Source organism: Talpa europaea (assembly GCF_964194135.1).
Source record: "Talpa europaea genome assembly, chromosome: 14".
In the NCBI taxonomy this organism is placed as follows: Eukaryota; Metazoa; Chordata; class Mammalia; order Eulipotyphla; family Talpidae; genus Talpa; species Talpa europaea.
In genome coordinates this window covers 18,461,208-18,485,770 of record NC_140082.1, presented here as the reverse complement: position 1 = coordinate 18,485,770, position 24,563 = coordinate 18,461,208, and the positions used below count along the sequence as shown (strand labels likewise).

At 45.1% G+C, this 24,563-nt stretch overlaps 1 protein-coding gene across 1 annotated transcript in view; it reads left to right on the top strand.

Moving 5' to 3' along the window:
* Positions 1-24,563, top strand: part of MYO18B (myosin XVIIIB) — a gene marked incomplete at both ends in the record, with an annotated part of 216,639 nt that overhangs the window by 96,084 nt on the left and 95,992 nt on the right. The window contains 6 exons of the mRNA XM_084253221.1: positions 9,441-9,560; positions 9,903-10,011; positions 14,595-14,719; positions 19,078-19,232; positions 22,822-22,945; positions 24,043-24,243. Coding sequence (XP_084109347.1) covers positions 9,441-9,560; positions 9,903-10,011; positions 14,595-14,719; positions 19,078-19,232; positions 22,822-22,945; positions 24,043-24,243 — 834 coding nt within the window. The remainder of the gene's footprint in view (positions 1-9,440; positions 9,561-9,902; positions 10,012-14,594; positions 14,720-19,077; positions 19,233-22,821; positions 22,946-24,042; positions 24,244-24,563) is intronic.

Below are 24,563 nucleotides of genomic sequence, written 5' to 3'. Positions count from 1 at the left end.
TGAGATGAAAAATTGAAGCTAAGAAAATCAAATCATAAGGAATAACTGTTAAAGAGTATGCAAAATTAGGGAAAGCATTAGGAAATAGAAATTTATCATTGGCCTCAGACTCATATTTCCAGGATAGCTATTACATGCACTGCGCCCTGTGCCTGAAACACTTCCCTCCACCCCCTTCACCTGGTCGTCCTTTTTCATTCAATTCAGGTGGTACTTCCTCCAGGAAGCCTTCCTTGATGTTCTAAAGCTGGATTTGGCCCCCATTATGTGCTTCCACAGGCCCCCTGCTTTCCCTCATAGCATTTATTGAACCACCTCCCCTGTCCCAACTCCTAACACCATAGACTAGGGTTTTGGAAATGCTTGAACTTGCCTTAAATACAGTCAAGTCTGTGTACACACGTGGTTTCTTTCATTTGGGTTGGTGACATTCTTGCTTACTGTACATTAACCCAAGTGGATATTGGTTTGTTCATAGTTTGAACTACCGTGAGTAAGCCTGCTGAGAACATTCTGACATGTGTCTGGGTGCATAGTGATATTCCTGTTAGGAATATACCTTGGGATGAAGTTGTTGGATATGAAGTTATCTCTGTGTTCTGTTTTAGTAGATAATTCTGAACAGTTAGCTAGAGTGTATCAGTTTATATTCCACGGCAGTGGCTCTGATATAGGTCAGCAAGGGGCACTAAAACTGGCCAAGGCCTGAACAAAAGCAGCTAAGATGGTATCTTCCTGCTACAGAAGATGCACAGCTCCTCTCCAGAACAATAGGCCATGTGTCCAAGATGGCATCTTTCTGCCTCTGCTGACCTGGAGCACGCAGCAGCCAGACTCTGGGCCAGGTTCCAACTCATGAAGACAGCAGAAGATGCTACAGGAGACACTCCTGGAGATGCCTGGATGCCCCAGCGCAACAGACTAGCAACACTCAAAACAGCAGCTTCAGCAGCTCAACGACCCAACAAATGGCCACACTCACACAGCTCAGCGCAGCTCCCAGCTTCTCTGCCAGGCTGTAACAGCAACAAAACTGGGAACAGTTTCAGTTGCTTGGCCACTTGCAAAGCCTCCAAACTTTCCTCTCTGAGGTGGCTGCTGGAGACCTCCACATTCAGAGGCCCACAACAGCCTTCTGGTAGACCAGCGCCCTGGGGCCTGGAATCCACTGACCCCAAATGCTGAAAATCTGGAAACACTGAATTCTGGAGGCTGAATGAATCCACTCCCCCTTCTGCAGTCCCTTACATTACTTATCCATCTCCCTACCCCAAAATGCGATACTTTTTAGTGTTATCCCTGGGGCTATCCTCACCAGCAACCCCCTCCAGGGGGCTCCACCTCAGTCTTTGGCTTTAGCCATCCTCAGCCTAAGATTTTTTTTATTTATTTATACAAGAACTGGGGTACAGGCCAGATGCGTAGGAGGGTGAGAGGATTCACCAGAGACAGAGCGGGGAACAGAACAGGCAGTCTGACGAAATACACCACTGAGGGGAGCAGCGGGCGTGGCAGGAGAGGTCTGTGCACCATGTGGGACCTTCGCCAGCCGGCAGGGATCGAACCAGCACTGCAGAGGCTGTGGACAGCTTCACAGTGTGGCGCTCAACTGCTGCGCCACCAGGGGAGGCCTGGTATGGTCTGTTTCTTATTTAGTAATTTTGGTAGTAGGGACAGGTGTGATTTCAATTTGCACCTTATCACAGGTTTTTGGCTGTCTGGCTATCCTCTTTGGTAAAGTGGTCTTCCAGGTCTTTTCTATTTTATTTTTATTTTTTTCACAGAAGAACTGGTGTGGGGGATGAGAGAATTCACCAGAGACAGAGTGGAGAGCGATGCAGGCAGATTTACTGAAACATACTGCTAAGGGAAGCAGCGGGTGAGACAGGAGAGGTCTGCTGCGCCGTATGTGGTTAGCTTCCTGGCTGGGGTGCAAATTCAGGCCATAGTGGTGATAGTGCTGAGACTTAACACCTAGGTCACCAGGGAGGCCCTTTTCTGTTGCTTTTCTTATTGATTTGTAATAAGTTTTTAGCTCCTGCAGATAGTTTGGTTGTTGGACATATGCAGGACAGATCTTTTCTTCCACTCTGCAGCTTGCTTTTTATGATTGCAGAAATTTGAAGTTGTATTTGATTAAGTCTATCATCTCTTCAGAGCTGCCAAAGGATGAGAAAGAGGTGAAAGGGCTGCAGAATTCCCCAATTTCCATAGGTTGCTGTAGATGCACTTTTTGGTGTTTCATTCTGTAATTATCACTTCTCTGATACACAAGGCTTTCCACCTATTTATATCTCTGAAATTGGGATGCATCACACCCTAAAAATTGGCAGCACTTTCTTTTTATACATCCTATAATGGTGCATCTTTTCATCAACAGGGGCTTAGATTTGGTGAAATGTAGCATATTGGGGCCCAAGCAAGACTTAGTTTAAAGAAAGGGCGCTACCCTTTAACACGCCCCCCGCCCCGCCTAGTTGCTATTAATTTTTATTGGTTGCTTTTACACTTTAAATAGCATCAGAATCACTTGGGGATGCTGTGACCCCTGTGGCTCCTCTAGTCCCATCAACCAAGCATTGCATCCAGGACCGAGTCTTGGGGGAGAGTCCCCACCGCTACTTACCAAGCCCCCAGGCAACCTGATGTAGGGGATCCTGCTGTGTCAGAGTAGCGGGCCCCAACCTTGAAAGCGCATTAGAATCCCCTGGAGGTTGTGTGTGTGAATACAGATGGCTGGACTCCAGGTCAGTAGATTGGCTGGCCCCGGAGATTCTTTTTTTTTCTCAGAAGTTCTCAGGATACTGCTGGTCTGAGGACCACACTTGTGAACCATTAGGTTCCAAGGCAGATGTGGTTCTACTTCCATAAAAAGGAGTTTCTATTAACAGTCAGGAGCAGTACCCCTTCAGAGCAGGAAGCATGAAGACACCCCAGCCAGGTTCATGGCGCCTGCACCCTACCCACCCTACCCCCTTGTCTCAGTAGGGGAAGAAACAATTGATAAAAACATCACTGAAACATGTTGTGCCTCATCAGTGAAAACTCCATTTGACTAGGCTTATTAAAAAGACAACATTATTGCAAAATGATTTAAGTGCTTCATTTGCAAAGGAGCAGAAGAGGATATGAGGAACCTCCAAGAAGCTGGCTATAAATATTCTTCAAGCGTGCAAAATCTGCCGTGATGTAAAGTGGGGTTTTTTATTTTCACAAGCAAGCAGGCAGTCTTTTTGTGGGATGTATAGGAAGGCTGTGGAGCTCCTGGAGGTGCTTTCTCCCCAATCCAAACTATATTCTAGATTTTCCCCAAGATCTTATTTTTTGCAAAAGGCTGAGGCACTTGCACTCTGGATAGCAGGCCTTGTTAGCCTGAGCTGTTTTATTTTTTGGTGAGGTCTTGCAGAGAGAATCCACCGGGCTTCAGTGGGACTGAAGATTTGGGTCCAAAGGTCCGTTTGCAAAACTGAGGGAGTTCGGTCCTGATGACCCCGAGGGTGCCTGGCACTTTATCTCAGGAGGGAAGGGTCCTGAGGTCCCATCACACTCTTGACTGCTTGTTCCAAGCTCTGTGCCTGAAGGGAATGGACTGGGAAGCCTCCTAATCCCCTCCTTAAGGCTTTCTTGCTTCCTTTCTGACTGGGATGTTAGGGTCTCACTGGAGGAGGATCTCCTTTGGGGGGACAGTGGCAGAGGCTCTATGGCCATCATGTGGGCGAATTCATGGGTGATCACAGTGGGATGAAGCTCCACAGAGGAGAGCACCACAGGAATGGCCTTTCTGTGTGCCTCAATTTCCCCATATAAAAACCAGCACCATAGCTCTTTCTCTACTTACCTTGCAACACAAGTGCATAGGCTGGGGACTGCACAGAGTAAGGGGTTATGGCATGATGAGCTGCCTGCTGTGTCTGGTATACTGGGGGAGGAGACAGAATGGGGGTTTACAGGCCCTTTTTGAGATAGAATTATGGACAAATTCTTGAAGGCTCTAAGCCTGTGTCATCATCCATAAATTGGTGACTGCAATGGTCAGGCTTGCTTCCTGGGGGCTGTGGCGAAGAGGTGTGTGTCATCATCACAGTGTACAGAGCAAGGCTTTGCACGCACCATGACTACAGACATACACTTGAATTCTTTTTACCCTGTCCCAAGAAACAGTTCTTCAAAGATTACAACGTAGCCTAGCTATCTCTACACCCCTCAGAGCTTTCGATGCTAATTGAATGGACTAATATTGGATTTAATAATTAAAGCAACCTTTAATGGGCAACATGTCTGTGCCAGATGCTGGGATAAATCCTTTAATTGCATTATCTAATTTCACCCTCCAATCACACTGTTAGGAAGATGTTATTACTCCCACATTCTAGATAGAGAAAGTGAAGTCCAGAGAGTGGCAGACCTGGGACTTGAATCCAGATCTGACAGACTCTGAATAGGCTGCAAGAGAAGAGGAGGGTCCACCTAGGTCGGAGATGAGGTCTCTGAGGAGGGTCTTGAAGGATGAGCAAGAGCTAGCCAGGGGGCGAGGTGGGAGGCAGCCCAGGTAGAGGCACCCAGCAGCACACAGAGCAGGGACGTGTGTGGTGCCCACGGGGATTGGCATGATGCTTCTGTGGCTGGAGGATCACACGTGTGTGGATTGGCACAGGGCGGGGTCAGGTCATGCAGCTGGGCCATCGGAATCATGTTAGAGGTTTGGACTCCATCCAAAAGTGAGCGCCAGACCAAAGAATCTCTTCAAGCATCGCTGTGCTTTTTTTCCTCTTGGTGGGGGATCACTAGGGTCTTTGAAGGCCCTTCTAGATCTCATGAAAGCCCATAACTGCCCCTGTCTCTGGGGGGGCGGGCACCGGAGGCTGAGCCTTGGCCTCATCTCTTAGACAACAGCTCACCAGCCACTAATATTTTTTTTCTTTTAGTCACTCAGGTTATAGGAGATGGGGTTTCTCTTCTGCTGGGGGTCCACCTGGGTTTCTTTTGACCATGGCCTTGCAGGGGTGGCTGGGGTACAGGTCATATCTGGCCTTGGGTCTGCCCTGACCACCTCGCTCCCCCTGCTGAGCCTGTTTCCTAGTCTAGGGCACTGCTGCGGCTGCTCGCCAGAGGCTGGGTGTGGGCGATTGTGAGAGATAGTGAATAAGCCAGGCTGAGAGAGCTGGATTGCCAGGACTGGACTCCCTCTGTGTTTTATCTGTTATGATCTGATGCAAATCACTTCACCACTCAATGCCTCAGTTTCCTGTTCTGTGGAAAGGGTATAACAAAAACCTCTCCTCGTAAGGCCTGATGAGGGGCCTCAAGAAGATGGTAGTGCCAAGAGCTTATCACAGGTCTCCCCATTCCCTGAGTGTGAGCTCATTCTCATACAAAGACTTACAATGAACACCTCCTTTTGATTACAATGAAAAGCACAGGGGAATTAGAGGCTGCTCTTGGCTCTCCACAGATAGGTGATGTGGGGGGTTTAAGGATCCTTGAATCTGACAGCCACAGGCATGTGGGTATGGCTTTCTAGCCCTGAACTTCAACCTTCTTGAGGGAGGATCAGGCACACAGCAGGCACCTACATGATGAATGGCGAGTGACTGACAGGTCGGAGGACCGCGTGTGTTTTATGTTTAATATCCATCAACTCCGTGTTACCCACTGACCCCCTAAACTGCAAATTATTATTTGCTTGACACCATGCAAAATCTACTACAGAAAACTTACTCATTTCTGTCCCCTTTTTGCTGGTAGATGCTTGGAGACCTTGTACCTAAGGAGAAAGAAGATTCCAATGATTTGGCCACGGGGTAGACCCAGGGACGATTTCAGAATAATTTCTAGTTAATTGGTCCTTGAATAATCTGCAAAGACCCTTCTGGGTTGCAGACCAGGCTCCCCCCCTCAGTAAACTGGCTCTCATTTTGTTCTCTAGCAGCTCTGGGCATGGCACCACCCCTCACCTCTGTAGACTAATCCCCTGGGGACCCTGCAGTGTGGGGAGGGAGGATTTGTGGGACCAGGGGCAAGTTTACTTGTCTCTCCGAAAATCGTCTGTCATTTCCCCAACTTGAAAGGACTAATTGTCCTTTGGGCTCCAGACTTGGGTTCTGTAGAACTAAAAATTAATGCATTAAATTAATTTTGTGCTCCCTTTGCTCAGGCCGATTAGCACAAATTAAATTTCACACTAATTGGCTAAGGCGGAGAGAACACAATCCAGAGCTTGGGCTCAATGCTGATCTCAGGGCTGGGCACGGGAGGTTGGGAGCATGGGAAGTGGGCGTGTTCCAGGATTACACAGGCCTGTATGTGGTGCTCTCTGCCAATCACCACTTTCCTCCACCAGTTTTTTGTGGGCCCACATGCAAATCTAACCCATTTAAAGCCCAGGGCAAGACCAAGATTAAAAATCCACCCTAACATTTTCTATATCAAAAATTTTTAAACTTTGTGTGTGTTGAGATTCAGATCCCTGGCTTTCACCTCAGAACTGTGGTCTGGGGTTCTGAAGATCCTGGAATTTATATTTTAACTATCTTCCCAGGTATCTAAGGTCAGTGCTTGCCCAAACACTTTAAAGGCAAAGTTGTCAGGAATAACAAAAAGGAAGCCCTACCCCAAAGGCTGCCCCTAGGAGGCCCTGGGTGAGCTCCTCTATTGATTGCCATTGCTTGGATCTTAGAGTTGCGCATTCAAGTCCCAGGTCTGGCACTTGATGTGTGTCTTCAAAATGTTCCCCAGGCTTCTGTTCCCCTCTGTTTCTTGTTAAGTCTCCATTTTGATTTGTGCAGTAACTGGTATGGTCAATACGCTGAGAAACAGACAGACTGGAAGAGGGAAAATTGTGGGGATTGTAGACTATACATGGTGGCCTCTGTGTTTCTAGCTCAATTATTTTTTGGACTATTTTAAAAAGAGGTTTTGTGTTTTCCTGGTTAGTAAAGTGGTCCAAAAAAAATTATCAATGGTACAGAAATGCATCTAGGGAATTTGGAATCCCCTGTGAGCCTACTCTTTCAGGAAAAATAATGCTACCCACCATCTGGGAGTGCCTTTTTCCATGCAAGTACAAACAAAAAACAGGAACATGCCAAACATTCCATTCTGCAACTTTGCTTCCCCCCACCCCTGGGTAATGTATCTGGGGAATTTTTGTCAAGTCAGAACAAATAGATCTATATCCCCCTCCTCTGTGGGGTAGTTGAAGGAGCTATACTGAGGCAGCCTGTGAGCTGATATTATTGATGGAGAGAAGCTCGAAGGGCAGTTGGATTCCACTGTGGAAGCAACACTGAGCTCCTGTCTGCTGACACACTACAGTTGCCCCTCAGTCCAGTGCAGAGGGCCTCCAGGGACAACATTAATGGCATGGAATGGGAAGGCTGGTAGCACAACATTGCCTGACTCAATGCTCTTGAATTTAATACCTTTTCTAGAACTAGAGGGGAAGAGACTTGCCCAAGGTCACGCTGTACATGAAAAAATGTGTCTGAACTGAAGCCCTGTATACCTTGTCTCTTTGTCTTCTGTTTTCTCTTTCTTCATCTTGACTTTAATTGCTGCATTGCCTAATGGGTAACTTCTTACATACAATGCCTCTTCTGTGCCAGGTTGTTTCTAAGTCTCTTGGTCATAAATAATCTACTGACATTTCTCACTTTCTTCAGCTTAGCCTTGAATTTGAATACTGTATTTAAAACAATAGCACTGTTATTGTGGGACCAAAGGGTACCCAATGACCCCAAATTATTAAAGGGTGTTTGCTCTAAAAGGGATTTTGCCATCTGCTTGACGAAGGCAAAGAAAACAGCTTCTTATGTGAATAGGATTAGGGTACATAGAGAGGGAAGAGAAAATATTCCTAATAGTTTCCCAATAAAACCCCCCAAATTACCCATCCCCTTGTGGGCAATTGCCCAGTCAAACACCTTTGACCCAAAGTGGAGCCACCGAGGCCCAAAGCTTGCTGCAAGTCTAAGGTACCTTCTTATGATGGGGAACAGCAAGAAAGGGGTAAGGCAGGTCTGGAGCAGAAGGTGCAAAGTCAAAGCTCAAATCAAGACAATGGTTGCCATGGTCTCTGCCAAGGACAGCCTTCCCATGTGTCTCTCACTCATGTGTCTCTTCATGTCTCTCCATGTATCTCTTGCCAAGTCATTTCCACCCCCACCCCTGGGTGAAAGCCAAAGGCCCAGAGCCCACTGGCCTTCTGTGTTATGTGACTAACCCTGGCCGCTCAGCTCCACCCCTAGTTCTCAGCAGCTCCTTGCTCAGGAAGTCCTGTTCATGGCGCGCTGGGACCTATAACCCAGGCAGCCACAGATGAGAGTGGGGAACTGGCACCTCTCCTTCACGGAGGTGACCCTGTAACAATGCCACCGGAGCCCTGGCCCATTTGGTGTCTGTAGTTGTTCTGTAAATTGAAAAGAGATAAAAGTGCAAGTTGGAATTCATTGAACAGCAAACCTTTTTATTTTTAGCTGTAAACATGTCTGCTTTAGCTCGCTGTATTCCTGAGGCAGGACCAAAGCCTTCTCTGATTGTGAGCATCTGTCTCGAGATCCACTTCTTACTTAAGCCACACCTTTAATGCACAACCTTATGATTTCCTGCTTTGCTTTCTTTAAAACAGAGCAAATGGCAAAATAATTTGAATGCAGAAGCCTAATTTTTTACTTTTGCATTTTTATAGTCTTTGCGCCTCCTCCTGTTTGACAGAATTTTATAAAGCAGCTCACCCTTTTTTTTTATTCCTTCATTCAAAGCATTCAACCTACTTTTCATGGAAACTCTCTTTCCGGTAATATTTTATAGGCTTATGTAATAGCTAACGGAATAAATAACTATAATGCAAGTGCACCAAGCATAAACACGTGGGGAACACAATCAGTGGATAGTGGGTGTGCATGGCTATCACGTGGTATAGACAGGGGGGACCTGTGGTACCACATGGGCTTCCTTCTGAGAACTTTCTGAGGTGGTGGATGTCTGTTGATCTGTCCTTCTGCGGAGCCAATGTATGGGTCAGTGAGATGGTGGGGGTTGGTTAAGGAGAGCTTCTGCTTGAATAGTTTGTTGTTTGACTTTTTTTCTTTTTAGCACTTACCGTGTGCCAGGCACTATGTTCATCTTTATGGGATTATCTCACTTAATTCTCAATACAATTCTATAAGTTATCGCCTCCCCTTTTAAAACAGAAAATACTGAGTATCAGATAGGCATTTTTCTTGGTTCAGTGTCACACAGCTGTTGAGTTTTGAGTCAATAACCTCATACATCAAGACCAATAAAATTCTGAAGTCCATCCTCTGACATCTCATTGCACAGACGGGTAGCACTGCCATGAAAGCCAGTGATTCGCCTAAGGGTAGCCCTGGGGAGTGTGACTAGGGGAGAAGACTTCGTTGTCTGCATGAGTGACCATGCTGTAACCCTCCCTGTCCCAGATTGCTGACTTGACCACAGAGCTCGCTGATGAACGCTTCAAAGGAGACGTGGCCTGCCAGGTGCTAGAGAGTGAACGGGCTGAGCGGCTGCGGACATTCCGGGAGGTCCAGGAGGTGAAGGTGAATGACCAGGATTTGTAGGGGTGTGGGAGAGGGGAGCTAAACCATTGATAGGGCCCAGTTGGGCCTGCCCCCATCTGTTTATATCTGGGATTCCCCATAGCAAAATGCACGGGCTTACTGACCTCCTTGCTCAAGGTCCTAGGTACATTTGGGTCTTCCAAAGGCTTGGAGATGCCATGAGAGAAGACTGCAAAGGGCGGGCAGCCCCTGCCTATGGAGTCATCATGCACAAGGACTGCATGGAGGGTGGCTAGTCCTGATTTGGGAGGCCCCATGGAGGAGAGAGCTGCCCTAGGCTTCTACCCAGCTCCAGTTTAGACCTCAAGATCTTTGTTTCAGAGCAAGTATGAGGAAGTTCAGAAGAATTTTGGAGAAGTGGTGAAGCAGTTGGAAGAAGCCCAGCAGAAAATTCAGTTGACTGACTTGGAAAGGAGTCACACTGGAGGAGGTGAGCAGACTTGCACCCGTGAGGTTGCATGCTGATGGAAAAAGCTATTTTTGTTTTTTAAAAAGCTATGTTTTTATTTCATTCATTCATCTGGCCATCCTACACACTGACACTTACTATGTGCTAGATATTGCATTAAGGACCGAGATTTTGGCAGAGCAAACAGGCATGGCCTTTGCCCTGTTGGAGCTTACAGTCCATTGGCACATATAATCCAACAGCCCCCCAAATAATAAATTATCAATGTGATGTAAACTCTCTAGTAATAATGTAAAGGATGGTTAAAAAAAAAAAGTGGCTCTATGGACAAGGCATCTTTATATTTATGTGAATAGTTAGTATATACATTTTGAGGGAAGTAGTTCAGTGGTTAGAATCTAGACTGTCTCTTACCAGGAAAGTGGCTTTGGGTAAAGAAATTTTTATGCCTTGGTTTTCTCATCTTTCAGATGGATTTAGTCATAGATGATGGAGAGTGTTGAGCCACTTACCTGGCACAGAGTGCTATTAGCTGGTAGCTGCTTTATCCTCATTAGCATCTCTCCCACTAGTGGGAATGGCACCCAGGATTACAGCTGCCTGTTGCAGTGGCAGTAGCACTCACTGAAGCCCTGGCACAGAATCCACTACTGTCTTCATTTAAAAGCAGTGTCAGTCAGTGAGAATGGCATATATTAAAAAAACTAGCAACAACAAATGTTGGCGAGGGTGTGGAGAAAAAGGAATTCTTCTGCACTGTTGGTGGGAGTGCAAACTGGTCCAACCACTATGGAGAGCTGTGTGGAGATTTCTGGACCTACTAAACATAGAGCTTCCATATGATCCAGCAATTCCACTCCTAGGTATTTACCCAAAGGACACAGAAACATCAATTCCAAAGAGCACCTGCACCCCTATGTTTATAGCAGCATAATTCACAATAGCTAAGCTTTGGAAACAGCCCAAATGCCCAAAAATGGATGACTGGATCAAGAAGATGTGGTGCATATATACCATGGAATATTACTCAGCATTCAAAAAAGATGAAAACATGCAATTTGCAGCAACATGGATGGCGCTGGAAGGGATCATGCTCAGCGAAATAAGCCAAAAAGAAAAAGAAAAATACCGGATGGTCTCACTCATAGCAGGAATCTAGAAAACTTAAATAAGGGACCAGGAAATTGAATAACTATAAGAAAGTGAAAATCAAAATCAACAAAAAACTATGAACCAGAGACACTTTTTGGGGGGTGAGGGGCGGGAGGGGAGGGATTGGGGTCAGAATGGGGGGTTGCAATTGTATGGGGAATATAAAAATAAAATTTATTATTTAAAAAAAAAACTAACTAAAAATAAATAAATAAAAAAAAATAAAAGCAGTGTCAGGCAATTACTGAGTGAATGGAGAGACAAGAGGCCCCTGGGTGGCCCAGTGCAGTGTGTGCTCAGCAGAGCCAGGGAGTTCAGAGGTGCCATCTCACAACCTGCTTGGAGACTCACGTTCCAGGGTTGGAATGGCATGGTGGCATATTGGTTAGCTCCTCTCCCCAGTCCAGATGAATCAGGTGAGAAGGGTGTCCAGTGTTTCAGCTTTTATAAAGCATTAGCATCAGTCCTTCAACATCCCCAGAGAATTTATGCCCTAGAAATGTCAGGGACACTCAAGAAAAACAGAGGTCAGGAGGTGATAGAGATGAGTCAGGGTGCATTTTCTTTCCTCACTCTCTTTTCCTCTGATGTCGGCTACCCCTAGGACAGAGGTTCACCGGGAGGTTAACGCGAGAGTCTCTGATACAGGAGACCACGGAGTAGGATGCGTGCACAGAGTGGGGATGTGTGTGCACAGAACGGCTCCTTCTCTCCAGAAGGGTGTCAGCCTAGTCGCTGCCTGGTTTTGATTTATGTCTAAGTGCTACTCTCACTCTGTCTTTCTGTGGAAAGATATGGGAGTTGACTAGGAAGGGAAGATATGCTTCGTTCACGAGCATATTCATCACAATGCTGCATGGGCTCTCCACTCTAGACGCTCCTTCCAGAAACCAGCCCACAAATATTTTGTTTTTCATTATGAAAGTAATACATACTCATTATAGAAAATCTCAAAAATATAGGAAAGTTGAAAGAAGCAATAAAACACTTTAACTCCCACATTCCAATGCCACCACAACTTCCTCCATGGATTAAGTTGGAGTATGAATTATTTTCAAAAATGTTTTTCCCTCTATGCATGGTTGAGTATTTAAAGAGACCCTTTCGTGGTATGCATCCAGCACTGAGTTGGACCCTGTGGGTGCCCCAGAAGAATTTTAGTTGGGTCCTGCTCTCAAAAAGCTTGGATATAAATAGGGAGGTCAGATAAACCCAGGAAAAATGTGACTGGATAATAGTCATGAATTCTATGCACCCATGAGTGACACCCATGTGCAGGGAGTTTGGCGATCCCCTGAAGAAGGGGTAACATTAGTTTTGTCACCCACCATTCACTTTGCAGAACATTTTAGCACAGAGTGCCTGTGTCCATTTATGTATCCAGCTATCCATACATCCTAACATCCATCCATTCATCCCCCATTTAATGAAAATTTTGTTGCATTTATATGCTAGGTATTGCAGTAAGCCCTAGAGACATAGTGATGGGCAAAGAAAATTTGCTACCCTTATGAGTGTGAGTCTTATGGAGAGATTTCTGAAGGTTTACTTATGAGAGCCCTGCTCATTCTAGGTTGCAGCTGTCTTTAAAATATTTTTCCCCTCCACTAGATTCCTGAAAATTTGGTTTCTTCTTCATTTCATCATCCCTTGTGCCTGGTATGGAACAGGGTGCTCACTAAGCACTGGGATGTATGGAAGGTAGAGGGAAGAGTATATAATGGATGGTTGGATAGTTGGATGGATGACTAGAGAGACAGATAGAGGACGGATGAATGGATGATGAACAGAAAGATGGATGAATGGATGGATGCATGGATGGATGGATGGACAGACAGATGGATGATGGATGGAGAGAGGGATGGGTGGATGGAGAGGGAGAGAGTATGGTGTCTAACTTAATCTCTCCACTTGTGGCATTTTTTTCTGCAACTCCATTACCTTAAGGGACATTACTCTTTTATTCAGACAGTCAAAAAATAAGACCTTTTCCCTATATCCTCCTATAAGCGAGACCCATCTGATATTTTTATCCTTCTGACTTATTTCACTGAGCAAAATACCTTCCAGTGCCATCCATATTGCTGCAAATGGCACAAATTTATCTTTTTGATTGCTGAATAGCATTCCATTGTGTATATATATACTATATATAGTATATATACTATATATATTTAATATATAGTATATAATATATTTATAATATATAATATAATATATACTATACTATAATATATATATATATTATATACTATATACTAAATATATATACTATAAATATATATATACACTAAATCTTCCTGATCCATCTTGTCATCTGTTTTTTTTGGGGGGGGCATTTAGGTTGTTTCCATATCTTAGCTATTGTAAATAGTGCTGCAATAAACATAGGGGTGCAGGTTTCCCTTTGAATTAATGTTTCTGTTTCCTTTGGGTAGATCCCTAGGAGTAGAATTGCTGGGTCACATGGTAGCTCCATTTTTAGTAATTTGAAGAATGTTCACACAGATTTCCATAGTGGTTGGACCAGTCAAATAAGGGATCAGGGGAAAAAAAAGACAAAACTAGCAAGTAACTATAAATTGGAGTCTTTCATCAGGGGAGAAGGAGGGAGAAAAATTACAGTGGGACAGAAAGAGCACAAGAGACTGTGGTGATGGTTCATGGGTGACTTGGTGCAGGAATTTTATGGGGACTATACCTGAGAGGAGAAAGTAAACTGTACAAAAATGAATAATGATGTAAAATATATAGAGAGAAATTTTTAAAAATCCCCTCCTGAAGAAAAACAAAAACAAGACCTTTCCCAATTCATTCTATTGAGCCAAACCATTTTCATCACAACAGTAAATGACTTTTTTAGATTTTTACCAAGTCATGGGCTTGTTCTATTATCTCACAGAGAAATCTTATGATTAACGTCTCTGTCACTCTGCATTCAGTAGACCCTTCAATTATTGCTCATTGATTTGTTAATTCAACCAACAGTCACTGATTCCATATTCTGCCACCCCATGTGGTTGGTCAGTAGGATAATTCCAATTGGTAAACTTGTATCAATATGGGGAGAATCTTCTGCCTAAAACTCTTCTAGTGGGTGTGGAGGACCCACAATTGACTAAAAGAGCTCCTTACCCTCAGGATTATGGAGTTTCTTGGGAAAATAAAGATACACGTACACTTATAGATACATGTACACTTAAAGCAACCAAGGCTAGAATGGGAAGCAATCAACAACTTTAAGCTCCTAGAGGTGGTCAGGACAAGCTGATGGAGGCAGTGGGTTTCTCCTAAGCTTGAACTTAAAGCAGGATTTCCTAACCTGAAGTTCAGGACTGATCCTCGGGAACGCTCTGAAAATATGTAATTGTATAGAAAAAGCTGAGAAAATGGAAGTGAGCCACCCTATCTCACGAGCCTTTCTTCCTGCCTCCCTGCCTCCGTGCTAACAGCGGATGAGTGGCAGATGCGCTTCGACTGTGCTCAGATGGAGAATGAGTTCCTCAGAAAGCGGCTACAGCAATTTGAAGAGAGGTTGGACTCAGAGTTGACATCCAGGAAAGAGCTGGAACAGAAGGTAAGAGGTGGAGGGTAGTCTGGACACAGTGTGTCAGCGGGCTAGTGGTTTCTGATCTCCACTGTGGGTGGCTGACCAGGGATGGAGAAAGAGGACAGACCATTTCTCACTCCACCACTACTACAAATTCTGGTCACTGTGGGATATGCAAAACAGTTTCTGTGGGATATGCAAAATACGCAGGTCTTCTACACAAGGAAAGAATACTCTGTGGTGTAAAGAAATGAACATTAACTTAGGATTTTGGAGTTCCAGTTCCATCTCTGCTTTGACCTTGTTGAAATCACTTTACCTTTTGGATCTCATATTTCTCACCTATAAAATGATTGCAATCTGCTCTTAAAATAGCCAAATTTTATCCATTCCCATTGCCTTTATTCTAACCTGCCACCTTCAACTCTCCTCTAGAACAGAACGACAGACTCCTCCCAGGTCTTCCCTCCGCCGTACAGTGGCCAAGGGATCTTCGGAGTTTCTTGCAGCTTGTTCTGCTATCCCAAATTATGCCAACTTTCATGGTGAATTCTTTAGTAAATTTTCATTGTGAGCTCATTTTTAACAACCTCCCTTCTCCCCTGGACCCCAACAATAGCCCCAGGTGGTCTGTGTTATGGAATGTTTATTTTCCTTCTGACTCTCCAGGTGAATTGTTTTGTGTTTAGGTGTTTTTTATTTTGTTGGTCTTGTTTTTTAATTCTTTAGTATTTTTATTGATTTTACTAGGAGTCTTGCTTATAAGGTTGTGGACATATTCCTCCTGAAAAAGCACTTTTGCACTTCTCAGCAGCCTGAGATTATGCTAAATTCTCAGTTTCAAATGGTTGCAACATGGGCAAAGTATTGATTTGAGTTCCAAACCCACAAGAACCACAGACCTGGGATTTTAATTCTTTTCCCCCTGCCTGGAGCCAGAGTGGCAGCCTTCTTACCATCTTTACAGGCCAGTGGATGGTGATTTCTTGCTGCATCTTACTGAGAGGCAGCTCTTTGAGAGAACTGACTTAACACAAGGCTCTTCATTCCAACTCCCCGCTGGCCAAGAGCACACTGAGACACAGCCTTATTCTTAAGGACACTTCTGCATCTACCAAACAGCTCCCCTTGTCTTCCACCCTACCTGCCATAAATCTCTACCAATAATGCTCTTGTTTTATGTTCTCTGCATTTCTGATATCCCCAAATTCTCTATGCTTTTTTGAAAGTGCAGCTAGACATTCCAAATACAATGTAATCTTGTCCAGCATCTCTAAATCAGTGTAGTGACAGTTTAATCTCTTTGGCTTTCTTCCATCATCTTCAGCCACCACAAATCTACTATACAGGCGGTTCTTTTCTAACTAGTCTGTAATCTAACCAGTGGTGTGATGATAAACATATAAAAGCCCTGATACCAATTGCTAATTACCGTGGTGTAAATACTCCCACATAGCCGATTTCAGATTACCAGTGTGATGTGTCACTAAACATGGAATTGGGGTGGGATGGGTGCAATCAGCATCCTTAAGTCAGTATAAACCAGCTCCAGCACACCACGAAGTCCAAATACATTCAATTGTCTTTTTCAAAAGACTTTTTTTTAGGTCACTTTAAAGTTTACAGAAAAATTAAGGGGAAGGTACAGGGATTTCCCATATACTACCAGCTCCTCCACATGCATAACTCCCTGCATTACGAACAGCCTTCACCAGAGCGGGACATTTGTTACAACTGATGAGCCTATATTGACATGTCATCACCCAAAGTTCTTTAGTTCACATTATGGCTTATACTTGCTCTTGTACAGTCTGTAGGTTTGGACAAATGTATAATGGCACGTGTATACCGTGTTAGTTTCATAGTGTAGTTTCACTGCCCTAAAAATCTTTGTGCTCTGCCTGCTCATCCTTCGCTCCCCCCAACACCTGGTAACCACTGATCATTTTGTCTCTATAGTTTTGCCTTTTCCAGAATGTCAAACAGTTGGAATCGCACAGTTGTAGCCTTTCAGATAGACTTCTCTCACTTAGCAATTTGCATTTAATTCCCTCTATCACTTGATAGCTAATTTCTTTTAAGTGCAAAATATTCCATTGTTGGACTATATTACAGTTTATTTGTCCATTTACCTACCAAGGGACATCTTGGTAGCTTCCAAGTTTTGGCAATTATGAGTAAATCTCCTGTGAAGTTCTGTGTACAGATTTCTCTATGGACATAAATTTTTATCTCTTTTGGGTAAAGGAGCACAATCACTGGATTGTATGGAAAGAGCGTATTTAGTTTTATAAAAGCCACCAAACTGTCTTCCTAAGTTGCAGGCCATTTTGCATCTCACCAACAATGGATGAGAGCGGTTGCTGTTGCACATCCTCACCTGCATTTGATGTCAGTGCCAGTGGCCACTCCAGTAGGTGTATAGTGGCATCTCATTTGAATTTGCATTCCCTCAGAATATATGGTGTGGAGCCCTCTTTACATGCCATCTGCCCTTGTCTAGGCAGTTTTGGTTAGCTCAGGTCTTTGGGCCATTGTTAAGTTGAATCTGTTTTCTGATTTTTGAGTTTAAAGAGTTGTGTGTTTTGGATAATGCTCCCTATCAAATATGTCTTATGAATATCTTCTCCATCAGTGACTTGTCTTTTCATTCTTTTGATAGTGTCTTTTGCACAGCAGAAATTTTTAATTTTCATAAAGTGCAGCTTATTGATTTTTCCCTGGGTCATTCCTTTAGAATCATACCTCAAAAAATCATTTCCAAACCTGTCACCCATGTTATCTCTGGAAATTTTACCGGTTTTACTTTTTACATTTAGGTCTGTGATCCATTTGGAATTAATATTTTTGTGAAGTGTGTAAAGTCAGTGTCTAGATTCATTTTTTGCATGTGGATGCTGACTTGTTCCAGCAACATTTGCTGAAGAGACTTTTTTCCTCCACTGTATTGCCTTTGCCCTTTTGTGAAAGATCAATAGACTATATTTCTCTGGATCTATTTCTGGTCTCTCTATTCTGTTTCATTGCATCTTTTTTTCCCTTCCTGGAAAACACCTTATTTCTTCTCACCCCTGGGCCATGTCATTTGCTCTTCTTAAACTACTCTTTTTCTCCTCTACCTGGGTATCTCCAACTATCCTTAAGATCTCAGCTGAAATGTCATTCTCTCCAGAAAGTCTTGTCTGGCACAGATTGGGTCAGATGCCTCTAAATTGTTTCCTCAAATGTAATCTTTATCATGTTGCATTGTAATTACCAACCTATTTCTTGGTCTCCCCCATTAGAGGCAAGTGCTGTGATGGTCAAGGTGTCATATTTGCCAGTTCTACTATTATCTTTATCTCCTTATTGTGAGAAGAAAGTATCATGTGATCACCTTGCAGAGGTGGGCCAGGGTTAGATCACGTTAAGTTTATAGACAATAGAAGCAAACTTCAGTATCCTCCTCAGGGAGGGTTTCATTGTGGCCTCCAAGATGGACATCATGTTGTGATCAAGAGGCATCTTGAGTTGTAGATAAACCCAGAAGGACAACTGTAGGGAAACAGCCTGGTTTCTTTAATAACAAATTACAAAGTTGGGTCAGTTTCCCCAAGGAAGGAGAATATTCATGCTACATTAAAAAGTAATAAAACTGCAACCTTTTCTGAGCAGCAGAATATAAGAAAACATCCCATTTGCCTTCAAATACTGAATTTAGAATTACAGGCTTCATTAACTCAGCGTTTTGCTTATTTAAAGCAATTCTTTAATGAGGCCATTTTTTCAAAGCGAGTGTGCTGAGTTGCCCTCTCTTGCAGATCTAAACTAGGACATTTGGGAGGGTGATCCTGGAGGAAGATGCAAGAGGCTTTGCTTTTCTGTTTGTTTACAGTCATGTGCCTTTCTGTATAATCGAGCCCATCTAAAGTACCTTTTCCTGTGCTAACCTTTAGAGCCTGTCCCTAGGGTTTCCTGGTCAGATTTTCTAGGTGTGCCATTTTGACTGTTTCAGAGCGAATCCTCATGGCTAATCATCACCTGACTCCACAGATTATGCCAGCTGATGCGGATATTGATGTTACTGCACTCAAGGGGCTATCAAGCTGAGGCAGGGCTTGTGAAAAAATCCGTGGGTATGTTGACAGGAGGATTATTGAGGAAAAGTCAAAACCACCCCAGGAGATGAATGGAATTACTCCCATTTTACTCCTGAGCAAACTAAGGCTCAGAGGAGTAGGTTACTCAAAGTGAAACAGGGAGAAAGTGGCCAAGACAGGTTCTCCCCCTTCCTGAGTCTGGTCTTTTCCATTATGTGCACCTTGGAAGTGGCAGCAGCTTGAAAGAAAAAGTAGAAAGTTTGTTCAGTGTCAACAGTGGGGTAATTCATCTTGTTCCTTCCTCAGCTCGGGGAGCTGCAGAGCGCTTACGAGGGCGCCAAGAAAATGGCGCATCAGCTGAAGAGGAAGTGCCGCCATTTGACCTGTGAGCTGGAGGACACGCGCCTCCTGCTGGAGAACCAGCAGAGCCGAAACCATGAGCTTGAGAAGAAGCAGAAGAAGTGAGTCATGATCCATCCAGATCAGCACCTCGCTGCCAGGGTGGGCAGTTTTGGTCCCAGGGTCTTCTGGGGTTTCTGGGTTTTCCTCTTAACCTCCCTCCCTGCTGTCAAGGCCTCTTTATCCATGGGGCTGACTTACCCCCGCCCCCACTTTTTTCTGCCCTAGTTTTCCTCTTTTCACACCTTATTCCTGTAAGATTCTTCCAAGAATCTAGCTAGGATAGATTCTTTTCTGTTCTGCAGGCTCAACTCTATCACCACTTGGCTATGTGGCTTTGGAGAACTTTCTTGTCTTGTCTGGGTCCCAACATTCCCATTTATCAAGTGAAGAGTTTGTTGTGGAAGGCAAAGAAAGCCTAGTGTGGTAGTTTGGAGGCCAAGTGCTGATGTCCATTCTGGCCCCCAGTTAAAGTCATTTAACAGCCTCAGATTCTTTCTTTAGTCTTAGGCCGGAGGGGTTGGGGAGGGAGTGTGTTAGGGGAGTGGATGAGAACGCCCCCTTGTGGTGAGGACTGGATAATACAGTTGATTCATGCAAAGGTAATAAATGAAGCTTCCTATTATGGTTGTCGGAAACAGGGCAAGAGAATGAGGAGGAAGCCAAAAAATCAAGTCACTGCTTTTTCCATTTAGGGTTTAAGCTCTCAGGTCAGGTAAGCAGTTCTGGCAGGGATTGATCTTTGTGTAGAAACAAGATGCCACTCGGATTTGCTCACTGATCCCCAAGCTTTGATTGCTCCTCAGGATGTGGTCCCAGCAGCCAATGGTGGAGCCTGGGCTGGAGTCCAGGTTCATGCTCAAGGGCTTTTTATGCAAAACCTCAGTACCCATGATGCTTTTATCCCTGGATGCTGTGCTGTGTGTGAAGTTCTTCAGCTCACTTTGTGAGGGAAAATGTGTGCAGAGGTCCTGTTTGAGTGAGGCAAGCCCTAATGGCGACTTCATATGCAGCAAATAGATGAAACGCAGCCTCTTTTAGAAGGTCCAGGATAAAAATACAGAAAAGTGTTCTCATGTGAGCCAGGGACATGGTTTTGCTGAGAGCACCTCTTTTCCAAGAAAGCTTAATTCCAAGCTAAATTATGTTTCCATAGGAGTGGCATAGATTTTGAGCTTGATCTGTGTTAAATATTGTTTTTCTCACTTAACCTTGAGATTTCCTGAGTTGGCTTCTTCATCTGAAAAAAAATAAAGAACTTTTAAAGGTTGCTAGCATGCTCCCCAAATGAGAGAGGTTTGTTATCTTCATATTGATATTTAACTGTTTCCTTCCCCACCTTCTTGTGTGTGTTCAGGCTAAAGTTTGCCCTTGCAGTAGGGAAAGGAGCTTAGTCCTTTTGTCATTTCCTCTGTGATCTCATCAAAAGACACCACTTCTCTGGGCCAGAGAGGAGCCCTAGACTTTAAGGAGGCCTCCTGTAAAAGGGACCCAACAAACTCCTTCTGTAAATCAGAGAGGTGTGGACTTATGATCTCCCAGGTTGTTTGAGATATGACAGTTGTGGCCCACCCTCTCCCATTGTGTGTGACCTCATGGGGAGTCTCAGCTCTCTATAGATTGGACACCTGCCCCTGGAGTTTATGCAACCAGAAAATTGCATCTCTGGTCTATTGCTCAATCCTTTGGGCAAAAATCCCTTATTCCAGGTACTGAGGAACCTCCCTGTGAGGCACCCCAGAAGAATCCCTATGTCTTCATACTTAGCACTTTCTCCTCTCAGAACTTACTTGTTGTGCTGTGCTCTTCTCCACTTTCATCTCTTGGCCAAAGTTAGTATTTTTCATTCTGATTGCAGAGAGCAGCCACTGGCATTTTAGGTGGGTTAGCATTTTGGCAGGGAGCCTATGAAAGCAGTAGAAGGCTGATTCTAATGATGGAAATTCAGGCAGGACTGTAGTGCGAGATCGAGAAGTTAGCAATATACATCCTCAACTCTAAGTGTATTCAAATTGTACAAATTGTACATGTTAAACAATATTTAACACAGATCAAGCTCCTTCATGAACCAAGCCACACTGGCAGCATGTCCAGTCCCCACTGTGGCTTCTAAGTTCAGAGTGACCCAGAATGATTCCATTTAGAGTTGATTCTTACTGCCATGGCTACCCCATGCATCACAAAGTTCAGTTGAGGACTGATGGAATTCCCAGCTTGCTTCCTTGGGGTAACCCCTGTGCTGGGCTTGTAACTCCTACGCTTGTGGGAGTTGGACTCCAGGCCCACTCTTAGTGGGGTGAAGAGTGTTCAAACCCACTTGACCTTGGGTAGTTAGTTAATCGGTGGTTCCAGAAGTTAGCATCTGTAGGAGCCATTCTTTGGCATCAGGTGGCCTGTTAAGTCAAGGACGCCTTTGAAACACCAGTCACTGTCTGGCATCCACTGATCTAGCCCACCTGTCCCAGAGTAGGGGCAGGTGTGTAGGGGACTGACCAAGACAGTAGAGAAGCAGGACTCAGGCCCACTTCTACCACTTTGGAATTTGGGGCTGAATCACACCACCTCTCCTAACTTTGGTTTCCCCTTCTTGCTGAATCGTTGTAAGGACTCTGTGGACCCAGCCTGGAACCTGGCCCTTTGGGACGTGGATCATTGTCATCATCACAATGTTTTCATTCAGGGGTAGCCAATAATGCCTCCTGAGTGATATCCCCAGTAGCCAATCAGAGAGGTCCTGGGGCATTCCAACAGTGGGGCTCCCTTACAGGACCCAGATTGACTTTCTCAGGAGTCTGAGGCTTTGAATGACCATCTGGTGTTGAGAGACCTTGGATAATCCTGTGTCACAGGAGACCTACTCACCAGGCCTAAATCTCATTCAGGCCTCAACAAGTTGCCTGGAGCAGGGCAACTTTCTGTGTGGACTGAGGACAAGGAGAGTCTCATCTTGTTGAGACTTGACAGAGCCTCCTCTGTTGGTCTCCACATCTGCAATCAGGCTAGAAGCCCGAGACAGCTGCATGGAGTGATGGCAAGTCGAGGGCGTACTCTCCACCCAGTGGGCATCCTCATGGGGGTGGGTAGTGGGTTCCAGTAGAAGCCTCTCCTGGTTTTCCACATGGCTCTCAGGAGGACCGTTTAGTCTGTGCTTTCTGCTGAGGAGACAAATGAAGACGAGACTGAGTACATAAATGCCCGACATTTTTCAGTCATTGCCATGACCGAGTATAGCTGGTGAGTGCCTAGGCCTCACTACAGCTTGTGCAAGATGAGAATGACACTCCCCTTGTCTGTGGCCATCTGCCTGCCTTCTTTCACTTTTCAGTAACTATTAGATGCCACCCCAGGCCTAGTAGATTGATGAGCTTATTCTAGATATCTATATTTTTCATTCTCTGTTTGTATATAATATTATTTTAATTTTATCTTTTTGTCATGTTAAATGTGTCCAGTATTCCTGTGGAAACTCTATTAAAACTCTAAAAGTTGCTCTTGGAATTCCAGATCCTACCCTACACCCACAGGCTGACTGGAAAGCATGGCACAACCCTCCATCATTTCCGCCCCTCCCTTTCTTCTCTTGACTCTTGGCAAACTCTCTACCCCTCTCCTCTTCTGCTCCGGGTGCCCTGATGTGTTCTTCTTGGGCAGGTTTGACATGCAGCTGGCCCAGGCCCTGGGCGAGTCTGTGTTTGAGAAGGGACTACGCGAGAAGGTGACCCAGGAGAACACCAGTGTCCGCTGGGAACTTGGCCAGCTTCAGCAACAGCTAACGGTAAGGGCTGGAGCACAGGGCATCTGGGCTCTTGGTCGCTGGCCTTCAGGAAACCCCACTTGCATCTGCTGTAAACAGGGACCGGGAGAGAGCTCTGTGCAGGTGTGCCAGTCTGCCAGCCAGCCGGAGCCATCGACCCATTGTGCCTTAATAAAGATCCCCAGTGCTTGGAAGATTGATGTCAGACCTCCCTGACGTGATGTCACTTAAGACATTGCTCCGGTCACCTGCATGAGTTCCAAGATAGCCACCTGGGAGGTGTGAGAGGCTCGTCAGAGAACGAGTTACCTAAAGCCCATCCATAGGCTGGCTCCGTGCACAGGGGTTTTATTAAAATGCAATATGGGCATCTCACTTGGTTGCCCCTCACACTTCAGTGGCTCCCTAAGGCCCCCAAGAGAACCTCTAAATCTCTTAGTCTAGCATTTAGTTCTTTCATGGTTCTAGCCCAAAATTCTTTGATCCTGGGACTGACTTCTAACCTCGAAGATTCATTTTTGAATATTTTTCCTCACTGCTCCCATATGTCAATCTGAGCCTCAGCAGGTACACAGCTTACAAAGACACTGGACATTTCCCTTATGCATGTGGAGGTTTAACTCTAAGGTAGTGGTATTGCTGGCATGAAAATGCCCCCACAACAAATAGGCCTCTCTGGTGGCCCAAAGGGTTATGTCTCAGCACTATGAAGCTATCGGCAGCCACTGCAGCATGAGTTCGATCCCCAGCCAGGGAGCTACCCACATGGCACAGCAGACCTCTCCTGTCTTGCCCACTGCTCCCCTCAGCAGTGCATTTCAGTAGATCCGCCTGTTTTGCTCCCCACTCTGTCTCTGGTGAATCCTCTCACCCCCCCACCCCTGTACCTCTGACCTACACCCCAGCTCTGTTATGCATAAATGAAATAAATCTTCAAAAATGCCCCCACCACTGCCCATCTGAGCTGCCCCAGAGAGCAGCCCTCGGTGGTCCACAGGGGGCACTGTAAGGGGCCGTGCTGTGAAGGGGAGATGGCATGCGCTGAATAGTGGAACGCATCATGCCCTGGGGAAAGGGATGGCATGTGACTCCCATCGTGACCCCATTTGTCTCTGTAGCAAAAGGAGCAGGAAACCTTGCACTTGAAGCAAGAGGTGGAGATGCTGCAGACCCAGAAACAAGAACTGCTGGGGTCTCCCTCTCTGGGGGAAAATTCCATTGCTGGCTTGAAGGAGAGGCTCTGGAAGCTGGAATCCAGTGCCCTCGAGCAACAGAAAATCCAGAACCAGCAGGAAAATACCATCAAGCAGCTGGAGCAGGTAGGAAGCCCTCTGCAGCGCAGATGCCTTGCCCCATGCTGACCCCAGAGGGATATTATTACATGTGACAAGAGCACCTACCTCAGCTGCTGCTCATCCTTCTATGGCTCCCTATTCTCCTGAGAACCTCACTGACATCAGATCCTCCATGATCTGGCCCAACCCTGCCATCCTGCAAGTGTCAGGATCACCTCCTCAGAGAAACTTGCCTCATCGCCTTCTTGAAAATAGTTCACCCCATGTCACAGCACGTTCCCTCTCCTTGGCTGATTTTTCGTCATAGTACCTGCTGTCATTATTCAATATTATTTAAAAAAATT